The sequence below is a fragment of the Dasypus novemcinctus genome, chromosome 21 (assembly GCF_030445035.2).
Source record: "Dasypus novemcinctus isolate mDasNov1 chromosome 21, mDasNov1.1.hap2, whole genome shotgun sequence".
In the NCBI taxonomy this organism is placed as follows: Eukaryota; Metazoa; Chordata; class Mammalia; order Cingulata; family Dasypodidae; genus Dasypus; species Dasypus novemcinctus.
In genome coordinates this window covers 59,866,101-59,881,313 of record NC_080693.1, presented here as the reverse complement: position 1 = coordinate 59,881,313, position 15,213 = coordinate 59,866,101, and the positions used below count along the sequence as shown (strand labels likewise).

The window sequence follows — 15,213 nt, the reverse complement described above, 5'->3', positions numbered from 1 at the left end:
TCCTGCCCACGCCTGGCTGTTGCTGCTGTCGGGGGAGGGGAAAAGGGCAGACTGGATTTTTCCGCCCACGCCTGGCTGTTGCTGCTGTCGGGGGAGGGGAAAAGGGCAGACTGGAATTTTCCGCCCTGCGCCTGCGCAGGGAGAAAGAAGAAGAAGGGTGCCGCCCCACAGGCATCGTGTGGCGCCACCCGGGAGGAGGGGCGGCCGCGGAAGCATGGCTGCTGAGAAGGGGAGACCCGAGGGCACTCTGCGCCCATGCCGAGCTCCCTTCGGGGGTGGCGGTGAGTCCGACCAGCCACCCTATTATGGGGGCAGCGGCTTGGCCTGCCGCGGCTGCTCCCCCGCCAGGCCAGCAAACCACACTTCAGCCCGAGGGGTGACCGCATTTCCCCTTCTTTTCAAATAAAGGCCAGGATGGCAGCAGTAGCAAGTAGCCGAGGCCCAAGAGGCAGCAAGCAATGAGGGAAGCGGGGCTGAAGAGGGAGGTGAGTATGCCAGGGATATAAATGTACAATTTGGGGGGCGGTATCTTGCCGTTGCAAGCAAGGGTGGCCAATGTCCAATTCTCATTGATCTCGGCGGCTATAAGATCCATCTGCTGTTAAAAGTCCAGGGTGACAGCGCATTACAGGTAGTTGATCTCTTCTTGGCGGCGAAGAGCGGTAGAGGCAGACTGTGTGATGGTCTGGAGGATCGCAGCTGTGAGGACAAGTCGCGTCAGGGCACCAGCAGCGGTGGTGGCAGCAGCGTCGGGCGTGGTGGAGACGTAGGCGAGGACAACAAGAAGGCCAAAGTCTTCATGGGCACGAGAGAGGCCGATGTTGACAGGGTGGGCCGACCTGGGCGGCCCAATCTTGAGAGTGTGGCGATGGGAGCCGAGGTGCGCGGTGAGACGAGGGGTCGGAGCCGGTGAGGCTCCGATGGTGGTCGCGGGCCAAAAGAAGGCCCCGACGAGGGGAGGGTGGAACGACGAGCAGTGGAGCAAGGCAAAGGGGAGCAAGCGTGGAGGGGAGGAGGCAGAGGTGAAGGCAGGGGTGGAGGTGCTCAGGCACGCGCTCCTGAGTTTTTTATTGGCGCCACTTAATCATAGCGGGTCGGTATAAGCCCCCGACATGGAAGGAGAAAGCCATCCAGCGATTCTCCCAGACCGCCGTGGATCGTATGAGGTCGCCAAGGTTCAGGAGCAGCAATGCAGAGCGAAAAGATAGGGGTGAGAAGAGAGGAGGGTGTAGGGCTGTGGTAGGGTTACTTCAGACGTGCAATCATGCGCTCCTGAGAAATCCAAGGCTCCTCTTAATCATAGCGGGTCGGTATAAGCCCCCGACATGGAAGGAGAAAGCCATCCAGCGATTCTCCTAGACCGCCGTGGATCATATGAGGTAGCCAAGGCTCAGGTAGCAGCAATGTTGCACGAGAGAAGTCCCACGGTGAGAAGGGGGGGGGGCGCCAGGTTATGGAGTGAGGCTGTGGTGGAGTTGCCTTGCCCCACGTTGGGTGCCAGCTGCGGTGGCTTGCTCGGTCGGTAGAGGTGGGGTCTGGCTGCGGACGAGGGGTCGGTCCAGCTCTGGACGAGGGGTCGGTCCCGCTTGGGACGAGGGGTCGGTCCCACTTGGGACGAGGGGTCGGTCCGGCAGCAGACGAGGGATCGGTCTCACAAGGGGTTGCGCGGTTCGGCTGACGGGGTCGCCCGGCGAAGCCGGCGACGAAGGGGTCGCCCGGAGAAGCAGGCAACGAAGGGGTCGCCCGGAGAAGCAGGCAACGAAGGGGTCGCCCGGAGAAGCAGGCCCTTGTCGGGGGCTCTCAGGACTGGAGGGCGCACGGCAGAAGAACTACCGCGGAGACAAGGTAAACACGCAAGTCCACTTTATTGAGGGAGAGGCAACAGTTTTATAGGGGCTGGGGAAGGCTGATTGGTTGAAGCCACGCCCTATTCTGATTGGTTGCCGGCAAAAGGTCAGTGGGCGGTACTGGACGGGGGAGGGGTGGTGGTTAGGGATTGGCTGTCGCTGTTGCTGGGGGAAGGGGCAGGGTTTAGGGATTGGTGGCTGCTGTTGCTGGGGTGGAGGGCAGACTTGAGTTTCCCACCCACGCCTGGCTGTTGCTGCTGTCGGGGGAGGGAAAAAGGGCAGACTGGAATTTTCCGCCCTGCGCCTGCGCAGGGAGAAAGAAGAAGAAGGGTACTGCCCCACAGGCATCGTGTGGCGCCACCCGGGAGGAGGGGCGGCCGCGGAAGCATGGCTGCTGAGAAGGGGAGACCCGAGGGCACTCTGCGCCCATGCCGAGCTCCCTTCAGGGGTGGCGGTGAGTCCGACCAGCCACCCTATTATGGGGGCAGCGGCTTGGCCTGCCGCAGCTGCTCCCCCGCCAGGCCAGCAAACCACACTTCAGCCTGAGGGGTGACCGCAGTTTTTATCTTTATCATTTATTTTTCCTATATTTTACTTTGTTGATCTTTTTATAAATGTTTTTATGTACTAAGTTTCTTATATTTAGTATTTCCTCTTTAATAATGTAACCATTAGAGGCTAGAAATTTTCCTCAGAATACAATTTTAGCCCAAAAGTCCAGGTATGAAGTGCTCTTCTTTTCATTGCTTTCTAGGTCGTTCATATATCAGTTTCGATTTCCTATTTGGCCCAAGGGTTATTGAGGAGAATGTATCTTAATTTACAAATTAAGGTTTTTCTGGTCATCTTTTTTATTCAATTTGAATTGTAAGTCTGATCAGAGAGCACTGCCTTGAAAGAATTCCTAGGCAAGCATCCTCTTACCTCATTCAGCTACCTTTATCAGGCCTTCCCCCAGGGTAGACAGGTAGAGGCCAGTTAAGAAGAACCTGTAACAGCATAATCTACCAGGTAAGCAGTACTCGCTACCCAATTCTCAGGTACAAGCACTATATTTTTGCAACTTGTGCACTAGTAAAGAAAACCCTTCCTAACTGTAATATAAAACATTTCCCCAAATCTTAATCTGACTGAGAAGTAATGCACTTAATAACCAAATTCCTAACCATTAGAGCTGGAAAGGACCTTAAAAATTGCATAACCCAATATCCTAAGTTTTTAGCTCAGGAAACTGTGGCCTGATCTAATGACATCAGATGTATTGGAATTTTAGAAATGTTTTTATAAACATGTGTTATAGTCTTGGTGGGCAGAGGACAGAAGATGTGGAACAGATGAAGGTTTCCCCTGAGCCTAGGAAATGCAATCCTATCAGATAAAATACTACTCCATTCCTTTCCTGGGAATTATTCAACAACTGGAATTATTTAGTCAAATATTTGCAGCCTCTCAGATCAGAAGACCTAAGGAAGCTGAGGTATCAAACTCAGAAGACCAAGGAGAGACTGCCAATGAACTGACTTAGCAGCAGCAAGAAACATGGGAGGGCACTGAGGACCCCAGCCTGCTACTACAAAAGCTGTGCTCATATGACGATCTGGCTTACATATGTGTGTGATTCTCTGAATGGGAGGCTATTGTCTTACTGATACGGAGAAGGTCCAAAAGGACCCTTCAAGCAAAGACAACTAGTAGCATCTGTGCTTACTTGAGTTTGTATTGACTCTAGACTCTGGAGGACGGTGCTGCCTCAACCCCTACAAAGACACTTGCCCATTCTCTTAACCTTCTATAAAAGAACTAATTGATCTTCAGGAAAGTTTGAGGTGTTTTATGAGATTTTAGAACATTCAAACACAGCAAGTATAATACTAAAGTCATTTTCTCCAAAACCAAATTTGCAAAGTGGTATGATCAAACAAATGCTGGTAGAGAAGAAGCCTTTGAAAAAAATATGTCCAATTGAAACTACTAAGAGAAAGAATGGAAAAGAGTGATGGGAGAAAGAAGGAAGGAAGTTAGAGGAAGGAGTGAAGGAAGAGAAACAGGCACAGAATGGCAGATTTCTGCTCTATTTTTGTAACTTCTTTGACCTCTGACAAGAGTACAGCACTGAAATCAATTGATGAGGAATAACCTCTCAGGGTACTATTACTGCAAAATCTTTTTTTTCTCCTTTCAGTAGTTGAATCTGGTGGGACTCACAGTGGCCACTCCCTGTAGTGATTCTCTACAGGGAGGTCTCCAGGAGATTCTGGCACAGCTTTCCCTGCCCCTCTCCAGGCAATGCCTCTTCTTACTGCCTCCCATTGACACACACACACACATACACACACACACACAGAAAATCACAAACCCAGAAAATAGAACATAATGATTTAGAATACAAAACATTTAGTAAAGGACAAAAGTGATCAGTGAGCCAAGTTGTTCATGAAGCAAGTTAAGACATATTGGTTTTTATTCATTCAAGGAATATTTATCGTATGTCTATAATATGCCAGGCAATATGAAAAGATGTTCACACATCAGATCTGAGCATTTCCTTTTTCTATACTGTCTGCCACAAAAAGTTCTGTCAATATTCAACAAATACTCTATGCCCAATTACTTCTTTTAAAAATTCTGATCAAATACCTTTATTTGTAAAACAGAATATTCTCTGGAGTGAACAGAAAATAGAAGCCCTGAATTATTCTCAGCTCTGCAAAGATTCATCAGGGGCAGTATTTGCTTTCCCTCCTAATCTAAAACTATGTAATATATTAACCTGAAATTTAAAAATTAAAACTAGTAGTCCATCTCACAAAAAAATATATTGTTGGTTACTAGTTGCAAATTATTCTGAACTTATTACAAAAATCATATTTGGTAATGAAGGATAGTTTATATGATATTTTACATGTAAAAATAAACTGCTAATAAGAGAATATTCAGAAAACGTATCCCGATGCTCGACATCGGGACTCAGTCCATTTCTTTTAAACTCTCATAAATGAATGACGACTGGATGCCAGGCATTGAAGTTGTACTTCTAAACGTAACACTGCACTGGAGCCTCACCAGATTCTGGAGGCTTTTATTTTACAGATGAAAGAAATACCAAAAACTAATTTGTTATCTTAGACAAGTCATTATTTAAAAATAAAAGAAAGAGAATTAAATTTGGAGGGATCTCAAAACAATAGGGACTCATATTTACTGAAGAATTCTAACTCTTCAGGCAAGAACAGAATTGTATTTTTTATATATGATTAAAATCCTTTAGTCCAGTAAATACCAGCATTCTAGACAGTTTGCAAGTCACAGAATCAAGATTCATCTGATAGATTCTCCATTTAAAAGAAAAGTTACATGGATATACAGACAGAAAGGAGGAAAATGCGTTTAAGGAAATACTAACAAACAAGAATATCTTGCTGGTTTGCCTATACATTTATTTATATGCTACCTCATTAAGCAAAGAATTTGAGGCAGTTATGACTGCTTTATTTGCTAAATGACCTCCCAGCAGTCATCTCTGAAGTATAGTGTCAGAGAGGCATCTCAGATTAACTCAATTTTGAAGCTGAATTAAAAAAGAAAAAAGGAGATGGATGTTAGAATTTAAATTTATATCATGAAGAAAGCTTAAAAAATAAGAAACAAGATAGAATACCTCAGTCATCACCAACTTCCCGAGCTTGAGACCCAAATGTCCAGAATCTCAAAGCAAAAGGTAAATAAAACTGTCAAAATGAAAATGCTACAACTCAGATGACAACAAAAGAAAACCTCCACAAATCCCAAGAGTTAGAGGCAAAAGATACTGCTAATTCACATCTCTTGTCATTCTCTTCACATAAAAGTCTTTCCACAGTCTCTTAATTTCTAAGTTTCTTCAAATGTCTTTCGCTTAGCTCTTGTTCCTTTCCCTTTAGATGCCAGACTTTAAGAACATGAGACAATTGTTTTTCACAATTTAAAAATGAGATGGGGCAAAAACCCAATGACTGTTCCTCCCATCGCCAATATTTGCATGCCATTTACTCATTAGTGCTTGGATTTCTTTGGCTTCATAGCTTTGGGGAGGGGTAGGGTAAGATGACAAATACAATGTTTGGTGCATTTTTTTCCTACCTCAGAAAGATGTAATGAGAATTACTTCCAGCTTGACAAGTTAAAGTTTGTAAAAATACCTTATGCCCCTTGGAGAATTGGCACCCAATATATGAAGATCAGTAGCTGGTGAAAATAGTACAGGTAAAGCATAAAAACTAACAACTGTACAAGCTCCACAGTAAAAGAGATTATCACTTATTTAGGAATGTGACAATGAAAAACACTTATTTCTAAGGAAAATTAAAAGAAAGTAAAATTATGGATAACAAATAAGTCAAAATATAAATAGTAAAGCATACTTATAGTTTAACAGAGACTGCCAAGACTGGAAGAAAGTTTCAAATAAAGTCAGCTGCTTAAGAATAAGGCAGAGAAGGCCAAGGAATATATTTTGAAGCATCTATGTTTTTAAAAAAGATACTTTTAAACCAGAGAATAGAAATAATCCAAAATACAAAGGGACAGAAAAACTTCATGAAGCAGAAAGTGGACTGGAAAGGACTCCAGATTTTGGTATCTATAAAATGACTCCAATCATAACATTCATTCTCAAAAGTGGGTACAGATCCTTTTTTCTAAATATCTTTAAAACAAAAACAAGGGAGAAAATGAGAAGAGAGTGGACTGGGAAAAGACTCCAGATTTCAGTAGCTATAAAACCACTTCAGGTATAACACGGCTTTTCAGAAGTAGATTTAGATCCTCTTCTCCAGATACCTTTAAACAAAGACAGGAGAGATCAACGCCATCTCTTAATTTCTAAAGATCTGATTCCAAAGAAGGAAGTTGCTATCACCGTATCAAATAAGAATATAATCAGAAAGAAAAAGCCTATCTGTAGCACAATACCAGTTATAACCTAACTCGAATCTGATGCTAAAGCAATAGTCCTATAAAACTTTTTACACATAACCTGCTTGAATAACATGTTGCCAAGCTCTAATAATACTTAGATGGAAGATTTTCTTTATTTTAAAACATCTAATATGGTCTCAAACTACAAAGACACCAATAACCAAAACTCAAACTTCAGCAACCTTAAAAATTTGCTAATTGAAAGGAGGAAGGACTCTTAATTAAATGTGAAATTAATGCTGATGCTAAAGATAATTTCAACTTTTGACAATATGAACAAAAAGTTACACGTTTGAGGGGAAATTTTCATTCTCGTCATATTAAGTACCTTAATTACATTTGTTAATCTGGGGCTGTTCCCTGCAATTGGGAAATCATGAAGCAAATTTAAGAGAATTACTCTCTCAGAAAAGAATGACCAGTCATCAAAACCTCTGAAAGATTAAAACTGTAATTTTGAAAAAAATTTTTATTTGCTCCACCTAAGTCTTTTTCTTGATATAGTAAATGCCCCAGGGCTCCGAGCCAGCTTCAGAAAAGGAGCCAGTAAAGTGGGTTCACAAAAACGAAATTATCCAATTACGGATTAGCAAAACTAAGAGGGATTAAGAAGTGACACAGAGAAAGGAACACCCTAAAAGTGTGTATATAAGGGCCACAAAAGCAACCTGTGAGCACACTCTTCACTTCACCTCTTCTATTCACCTGGACAAGCTACACCTTTGCAGGAGTATCATGGCTTGCTCATCTCGCGTCTCCTCCTCCAGGGCTGGAGGCAGCAGCTCTTTCAAAATGTCTGCTGGTGGAAGCAGCTTCAGCAGTGGAAGCAGATGTGGCCTGGGGGGAGGCTCTGCCCGGAGCTTCCGAGGAGGAGCCAGCAGCTGTGGCCTGGGTGGGGGATCTGGCGGTGGCTTTGGAGGCAGCTTTGGAGGGGGCATGAGTAGCTGCTCAGTAGGGGGAGGTTTTGGCGGAATCTCAAGCTCTGGGGCTGGCTTTGGTGGCAGTTCTGGATATGGTGGAGGGTATGGATTTGGTGGGGGATCTTCTGGATTTGGCGGAGGTGCTAGCGGAGGCTTCTACGGCTATGGTGGTGGAATGGGTGGTGGTGTTGGTGGTGGTATGGGCGATGGGGGGCTTTTCTCTGGAGGTGAAAAGCAAACCATGCAGAACCTCAATGACCGCCTGGCCAGTTACCTGGACAAGGTCAGAGCCCTGGAGGAGGCCAACACTGATCTGGAAAACAAAATCAAGGAGTGGTATGAAAAATTTGGACCTGGGTCTAGAGATGGTAAACCTGGAAGAGACTATAGCAAATACTATCCAGTAATAGAAGATCTGAAGAATCAGGTAAGAGTGTATACATTGCTGAGTTTCTATTACTTTTATATCTTTCACTTTTATTCAGATCACTTATACTGTAATGAAAACTTTAAATCAAGGAATTATTTAAAAACATAACTGCTTGTTGAATATGTAAAATGGGACCTGGTGTGTTTTAACTATAAGAGCATTGCATACAACATCCTATTACATTAATGTTCTAGCTGCATCTCACTTGAATATTTCCACTTAAGAATAAAATTTAAATAGTGCCAAGCATCTAATAAACATGTTTGTGTGAGAATGATGGCAATGAGTCAACATTAGCTTAATCTAATTATTTCATTATTAATTCTGGCAGGTTGACATATTTTAGCATCTTGATAGGTTTATATAGACTTTAGCTCTATTTTTTTCCTTCCTAGATAATCTAGTGCAAATTGTATAGATGCAGTGGTATCTAAAATGTTTAGTCGCTGCTACCTGGAAAATGTATTTTTAAAGACTTTTTTAAGTGAAATTCTATTTTTGCACTATTTTCTGAAAGAACTAGTGGAATAACTAATCTTCCAAAGCAGCAGAAACATGCTGAAGGCTGTGTTCTGTAAAATGATATTCTGTGCCTATTCCAGTAAATTGCAAATTGATGCCATTTTACAGAAAGATACAGTCCTAAATATACCGTGATTATCGACACAAGTGTCAAACAATGACACAGGGTACATCTACCCTCCCAGGTAGGCATGCATCAAACACAAGGGAGAAAGCATCCCTGATTCATTCACTATTTTTGTCTTTTCTAGATCATTAAAGCCACTATTGAAAATGCTGGGATCCTTTTGCAGAGTGATAATGCCAGATTGGCCGCTGATGACTTCAGACTGAAGTAAGAAAAGTGAAAACCTGAAAACAAATGTTGTAGGAAATTTTAAATTAAATGTTTGCTTAATGTAGTCCAAACTAAAAAAAAAAAAGTTCTTCAGGAATCATGACCTAAATTCACAAACTTCCCAAAGGTAAACTTTAAAAACCATCATTCCATTCAACAAAAGATGACAAGTTTGTTATATAAATTATTGGACATGATTAGAATTAACATTAAACTCATATTTTTCTCCTGGGAAGAAAACTTAATAACCTTCATTTGCAAAATGCTCAGAGGAGAAAACTCTTTCTTCAGTACCTAAGAATGGAAGACACTCTTGTAAGTGTGGTTACCACAGCTCACCATGATGTCCTACTGCTGTCCCTTCCAGGTATGAGAACGAGCTGTATCTCCGGCAGAGTGTGGAGGCCGACATCAATGGTCTGCGCAGGGTCCTTGATGAAATGACCATGACTCGATCTGACCTGGAGATGCAGATTGAGAGCCTCACTGAGGAGCTGGCCTACCTGAAGAAGAACCACGAGGAGGTAGGAGCATGCTTCCCATAATTAAACTACTCTGACACAGATATTTTCCACCACATCCTTCATAGAAAAATAAAATAGGGAGCGGATGTGGCTCAAGGAGTTGAGCGCCTGCTTCCCACATATGGGAGGCCCCAGCTTCGATCCCCAGTGCCTCCTAAAAAAAAAAAAAAACAAGCAAAACAAATGAAAAAAACCAACTCAGCAGAGCTCAAGTGGCTCAGCAGTTGAGCGCTGGCTTCCCACATACAAGGTCCCAGGTTCAGTCCCTGGCCCTCAGTACCTCAGAAAATAAAATAAAATAAATTATAGCTGAGTGGATTTCCAACCTCCTATGACCAGGGAAAAAAGTAATAATGAGTAATACATCTGAAATTTTGTTTTCTTTTTCTTGAAAGTCCTACTTTCACATTTTTTGTTGGCTATGCACATGTTAGGAAGACGATGCATTTCTATTTTTGTGACTATGGTCTCTTTTTCTTCACGCTAGGAAATGAAGAGTATGCAAGGAACCTCTGGAGGTGAGGTGACTGTAGAGATGAACGCTGCCCCAGGAACCGATCTGACCAAATTACTGAATGACATGAGGGCACAGTATGAGGAACTGGCTGAGCAAAACCGCCGGGAGGCCGAGGAGCAATTCAACAAGCAGGTAAATTGTCAATGAGCATCTAAGCTTACCACCACAGGCAGGCCTCTTCCCTATCAGCCCACAGTGACTACATTTTATTTTCATTTAGAGTGCATCACTGCAAGCACAGATATCTACTGACGCTGGGGCAACCAGTTCCGCTAAGAGTGAGATAACAGAACTGAAACGTACCTTGCAAGCCCTGGAAATTGAGCTTCAGTCCCAACTGGCCATGGTACGTGCAAATAGCTTTTCAAGATCTCCAACAGGAAGTTAAGAAAATAGTTTTCTTTCTTTGCCAATATGTTCCACTGGGCACAAAATAAAAGCAGTACTAAGGGGAGCTGTATTATGGTTGTAGAAAGCATAAAACATTCCAGTTAAAAAAAAAAAAAGCAATGCCAACAAAAAGTTAAGGAAGCAATGATACAATAGTACTGGTTGTAAATTGGTGAAGATGTTTGAAAATGCTTCTCCTAGTACCTTATAAAATTATATCTTTTAAAATCACCACATAACCTATTTTCATCATGAATTTTTTATTTGCCTTTTCTCTTAGAAAAGCTCCCTTGAAGGGACATTGGCGGACACAGAATCTCGCTACATGGCTCAGCTGTCAGAAATGCAGATGCACATCAGCAGCCTGGAGGAGCAGATCTGCCAGATCCGGGGTGAGACTGAATGCCAGAATGCAGAATATGAGCAACTGCTGGACATCAAGACCCGCCTGGAGCAGGAGATCGAGACCTACCGCCGCCTCCTCGATGGAGAGGGAGGGTAAATGAAAGTCATGAACTGCTAAAATGTATAACCTGGTGAATTTCTTTTATAAAACCAGAACGGGGCTCAGGGGGTTGGACTTGTATTTACAGATAAACAGTGACACAATCCAATCAAAAGGTATCTAAAGCTCATCATGGAGAAACCCCTGCATGGTAGTTTTCCCCTGCTTTGGCAAACTGCAAAGGAAAACGTAAATAATTCTCTTTTTTTTCCTCTAGTAGTTCTGGAGGATTTGATTCTAGACACTCAGGATCCAGAAATACAAGTTCCCGAAATATGGGATCCAGGGATTTGGGCTCTGGTGACTCAAGATCTGGAAGCTATTCTGGTCAAGGAAGAGGTAGATTTTTTTTTTAATGTTGATAATTTTATAGTTTAAGGGTAGAGTAAATATGCCTTGCTTGTCATATTAAAAGTGTATACTATTGTTTACTTAATCTTACCCAGAGAGAACATAATTAATGAATATAATTAAATTTCTCTGGATCTGTGTTTTTAAGATAGTTTTCAGAATGACATTGCGATTTCATGATTTTCAGATTCTAACAAGACCAGAGTGACTAAGACCATTGTAGAGGAGATGGTGGATGGCAAAGTTGTCTCATCTCAAGTCAGCAATGTTTCTGAGGTGAAAGTTAAATAAGCAATTTCTGATCAAGAGTGTCTTTTAAACAGAAAATCGAGGACACCAATGAAGAAATGGCCTCAGTCTAGTCATCGTCCTGGATCGCTTCGGGGAAATTTTTCAGTCCAGAAATAGATGGCTAGCCAATTTTTCTGCATCTTCTTCTTTTCTTATTAGACTACTCTTGAAAAAGTTGAAATGACAACTTTGTTCTAATTGTTTCTCTGCTCCAATAAAATTACCTTTGCAAGTTAACCAAATTATTCCTGACTTTTTTTAAGAGAGTCAACATTTTGCCTAGGAATGAAACTGTCAAGTATAATCTAATTTCTTATTATTTATGTTACTGATATTTATTTGCGTACTACCTACCTCTTCATAAAATCAAGATTATAGCCATTATATATGTGGGTATTTTTAACAACACACAAAAGAGCAAGGGACATGATTGCTGAAAATAGACCTCTGTGTCCCTAAAACTATAGCCAACAGTTTAGCCAACAAAGAAGGATGAGATTAATTGAATAATCAACCTATACTTATGTCTATCACAGAACTGGATATTTTATAAGATAAAAAGAAGCATTAGAAATGCTTCCTACTTCACAAAGCTTAGGCTTTAGATGGGGAGGAGAGCTAAACATGAACAAGATGGCAAACGATAAAAGGGTATGCGTGGTGAAGGGCTTGATTCCACATTATTCACCAGAGGTTAACCACAGGAATCAGATATTGCATGCTGCCAGGACATTTGGGAGATGAGCCAAAATAGAGTCTTGGAAAATAAGATTGGGTATGTGATATGGAGCCAGATTTCTTAAAAATTCGAAAGCTCCAAATAGAGTTGGTGTTCAACTATTTGTTCCCTTACCTGATCTAGTTTCACTTCTAACCAAAAGTTGTTGTCACTTGGCCAGGACGGTGTTTCCTTTCCCCACTGAAGTCTCAGCACCCAGAGGTGATTACAGCCTCATTCTTTCACCTCTATGGTGTTCCTGAAGTCACAATCTGTCTTGCTTGGGATGAGGTGGTGCAGGGACAGTAGCAAGAAAAGCAGACACAGGGCAATGCCAGGCTGGCAAGGATCCTTCCTAGGTGAGGTAAGAAATGAATTAAAGTATGACCTGATCACAGATTAAGAGAATCAACTCTGCAAGCCAGTTCTTAAAAAAATAACATGGGACTTAGCATAAAAGCAAAAACAAAAACAAAAAACCTTCAAATATAAAATCATTAAGAGTTGTATGAGACTGAAACTATCAAACCATAATAATCAAAACAACCAAAAGTGCATTTTTTTCATCCTCTTCTACTAAAGCATTAAAACCAATCTCTAAGCACATTGTGACTTCTGCTTAGATAATTAACCACAGAATTAAGCTAATAGCTAAGCTAATCAATACTCAAAGAAAAAGAGCAGTGTTGAGTTGTCTGAGATCAAACATGTTTCCCATCAAATCACTAAAGTAAATAAAATCCTGGATGTTCCTCCTCCACTAAAAATTCAAGAAATGCGAACAGGCCAGTGTGGCCCGGATGAATGATGGAAGACCAGAAATGGGCACCTGCTGTGCATGGCCTCTGGTCTCTCAGGCCATCACAACCACAGCAGGGAAGCCTCTCTTCCTGGGTCTGCCCAGATCTAGTCTTCTAGCTGTAGACCTTGCTGCTTTTGAGACCTACATTTATGGTAGTGCTATCCTCCTGTCAAGGCAAAAGTATGTGGTTACTCCGAAAATCATCTTGAGGTGAAAATCCTCACACTGTATTTCCTCAGCATAGGTTACGATCCTGCATTTGTACTAGAAAAAATCAGAACGCAATGTAGGTGCCAAGATCCTGAGACACAGCAGAGAGTGTTGTTAAGAGCATACTCAACGTTTAAAACTGAAACTGTTGAACCATTTCGGTATCATGAAATTTATTTAGAGTCCTGAATAAAATGTTAAGAGCAAGATGTTCATACATTCTTACCTGCCCTAGAAATTATTTTAAGTCCATACAACAGGTATATGTTTATTTCGAAACTCTAAAGTTCAGCTCTCTAGTCAACTTTTAGATGAGAAAAAAGGGTTTCTTTCTTCTGAGTGGACTTTTCCATGAAAGAGAGAGCCAGTCCATACTCGCATATGGATTTTCAGCTTCTGACTTTTGATCCAGAGACTCATGGGGTTGTTCCTGTGTTTCTGACTTCAAAGGACAATGAACAAAAATGGCAAGGATACAGGAAGTGACATCCATCCTCAGAGACTGGAAACAAGAAACAAGGTTTATAACAGGTAGAGAAAAGGGAGCAGCTAAAGGATTTGAGGCTCTAAGTGGCCTAAACCTGCTCAATGACTTCATGGAATTGAACAGTGCTCAAAAGACCTACAGAGAGACAGACGAGTGACAAAGAAAAATCACCCAGAATGCAGCTCAAGTAACGTATCCAAACAACCTCCTCAAGCAACAAAACGCTGCAAGTAATCACTAAAAAAAGATCAGCAATTCAAATACAACACTGGAACAGAAAAAACTTGGTCAAGCCCCTATAAAAGTAGTATATTCATTTGTAATATTGTTTTCTATATGAAACAATAAGGTGGAAAGAAGAAAACATTGAGATAACGCCTCAGCCAGTTTTTTGTGTTTGCTTTCAACATTCACACTTGACTAACAAAGAAAGGACAAGCTGAGAGTGCATGACAGAGCTGTCATTAGCGAAACGCATGACTCCTAGAAATGGGGAGGGAGTGTTTGTTTTGCTGACTGAACACAGGGAACATTAAAGCATATCTGAGCTCAGAACAAATCTGCAATGGGATGTACATCACACAGTTCAAGCTTGCTTGTTAACACCACCACAGAGTTATACAATGTCCGAAAGATCAGAGTAGCAAAGCAAATAATAGGCATAAAATTTATGAGAGTCACAAAAGGAAAAGGAAGAATTACCAAAAATTATTGTTAATGTCTTTTAAACATATGCCTATAAAATACAACTGAATAATTTATATTAACTTCCCCATAAATTTTTAAGGAAATCATTTACAACTTTTTAGACAGTTTCATTATCCTTCTCAAAACAGATGCAGGAATATATTCCAGAAATCACCCAGAGATGGGAGAGAGGGAAAGACCACAAACTCAGTCTGGAAATACTGGCTGACCATCAGCTGGGAGGGACAATTAGACATTTCAACCTATCCACCATAAAACTTGTCCAAATTTCTAGAAACTGATTTTAAGAAACTACAGTAACCAAAGAAAATACACTATAATATGTTATAATATAGAAAATTGAGTATTCTAAGAAATTAAGAGAGCAATGCCACTCAGTTTGGAAAGCTGGTAAATAAGTTGTCACAGTTATGGGGAAAGGAATTATCTCAGTGTCCGACCAATTTTTATAATTTAACAACTAAAACCTGTTAGATTCCTTAATACCCTCTGACCCAAAAATCTGGTATATGTTCAAGGGCATTTATTGTGATGTTTTCTAGAAGAGTGAAAACATAGACCAAACTGAATAGCCATCAATAAAGAAATGGTTAAGGAAAGTGGATGTGGAGCAAGCACAAGGGTTCAGTTCCCCTTGCCTCCTAAAGAAGACAATGAGCAGACATCAAGCAAAAACAATGAGCAGACCATGAGAAAAA

The 15,213-nt window shown here is 41.7% G+C and overlaps 1 protein-coding gene and 1 long non-coding RNA gene across 2 annotated transcripts in view; one reads left to right on the top strand and one right to left on the bottom strand.

The window, feature by feature from the left end:
- Positions 1 to 1,846: 1,846 nt before the first annotated feature.
- LOC131275046 (uncharacterized) overlaps positions 1,847 to 15,213 on the bottom strand; it is a 62,345-nt gene continuing 48,978 nt past the window's right edge. Inside the window, exons 3-6 of the long non-coding RNA XR_009182465.1 lie at positions 12,444 to 12,663; positions 10,357 to 10,475; positions 9,352 to 9,473; positions 1,847 to 8,036 (exon numbers count right to left, since the gene is read on the bottom strand). This is a non-coding gene — a long non-coding RNA (uncharacterized lncRNA). The remainder of the gene's footprint in view (positions 8,037 to 9,351; positions 9,474 to 10,356; positions 10,476 to 12,443; positions 12,664 to 15,213) is intronic.
- On the top strand, positions 7,521 to 11,818 carry KRT24 (keratin 24). The gene is made up of 8 exons (XM_012521576.4): positions 7,521 to 8,150; positions 8,927 to 9,009; positions 9,380 to 9,536; positions 10,024 to 10,185; positions 10,274 to 10,399; positions 10,724 to 10,941; positions 11,166 to 11,287; positions 11,487 to 11,818. The coding sequence occupies exons 1-8, from the start codon at positions 7,539 to 7,541 to the stop codon at positions 11,588 to 11,590; spliced, it is 1,584 nt and encodes a 527-aa protein (XP_012377030.1). The 5' UTR covers positions 7,521 to 7,538; the 3' UTR covers positions 11,591 to 11,818.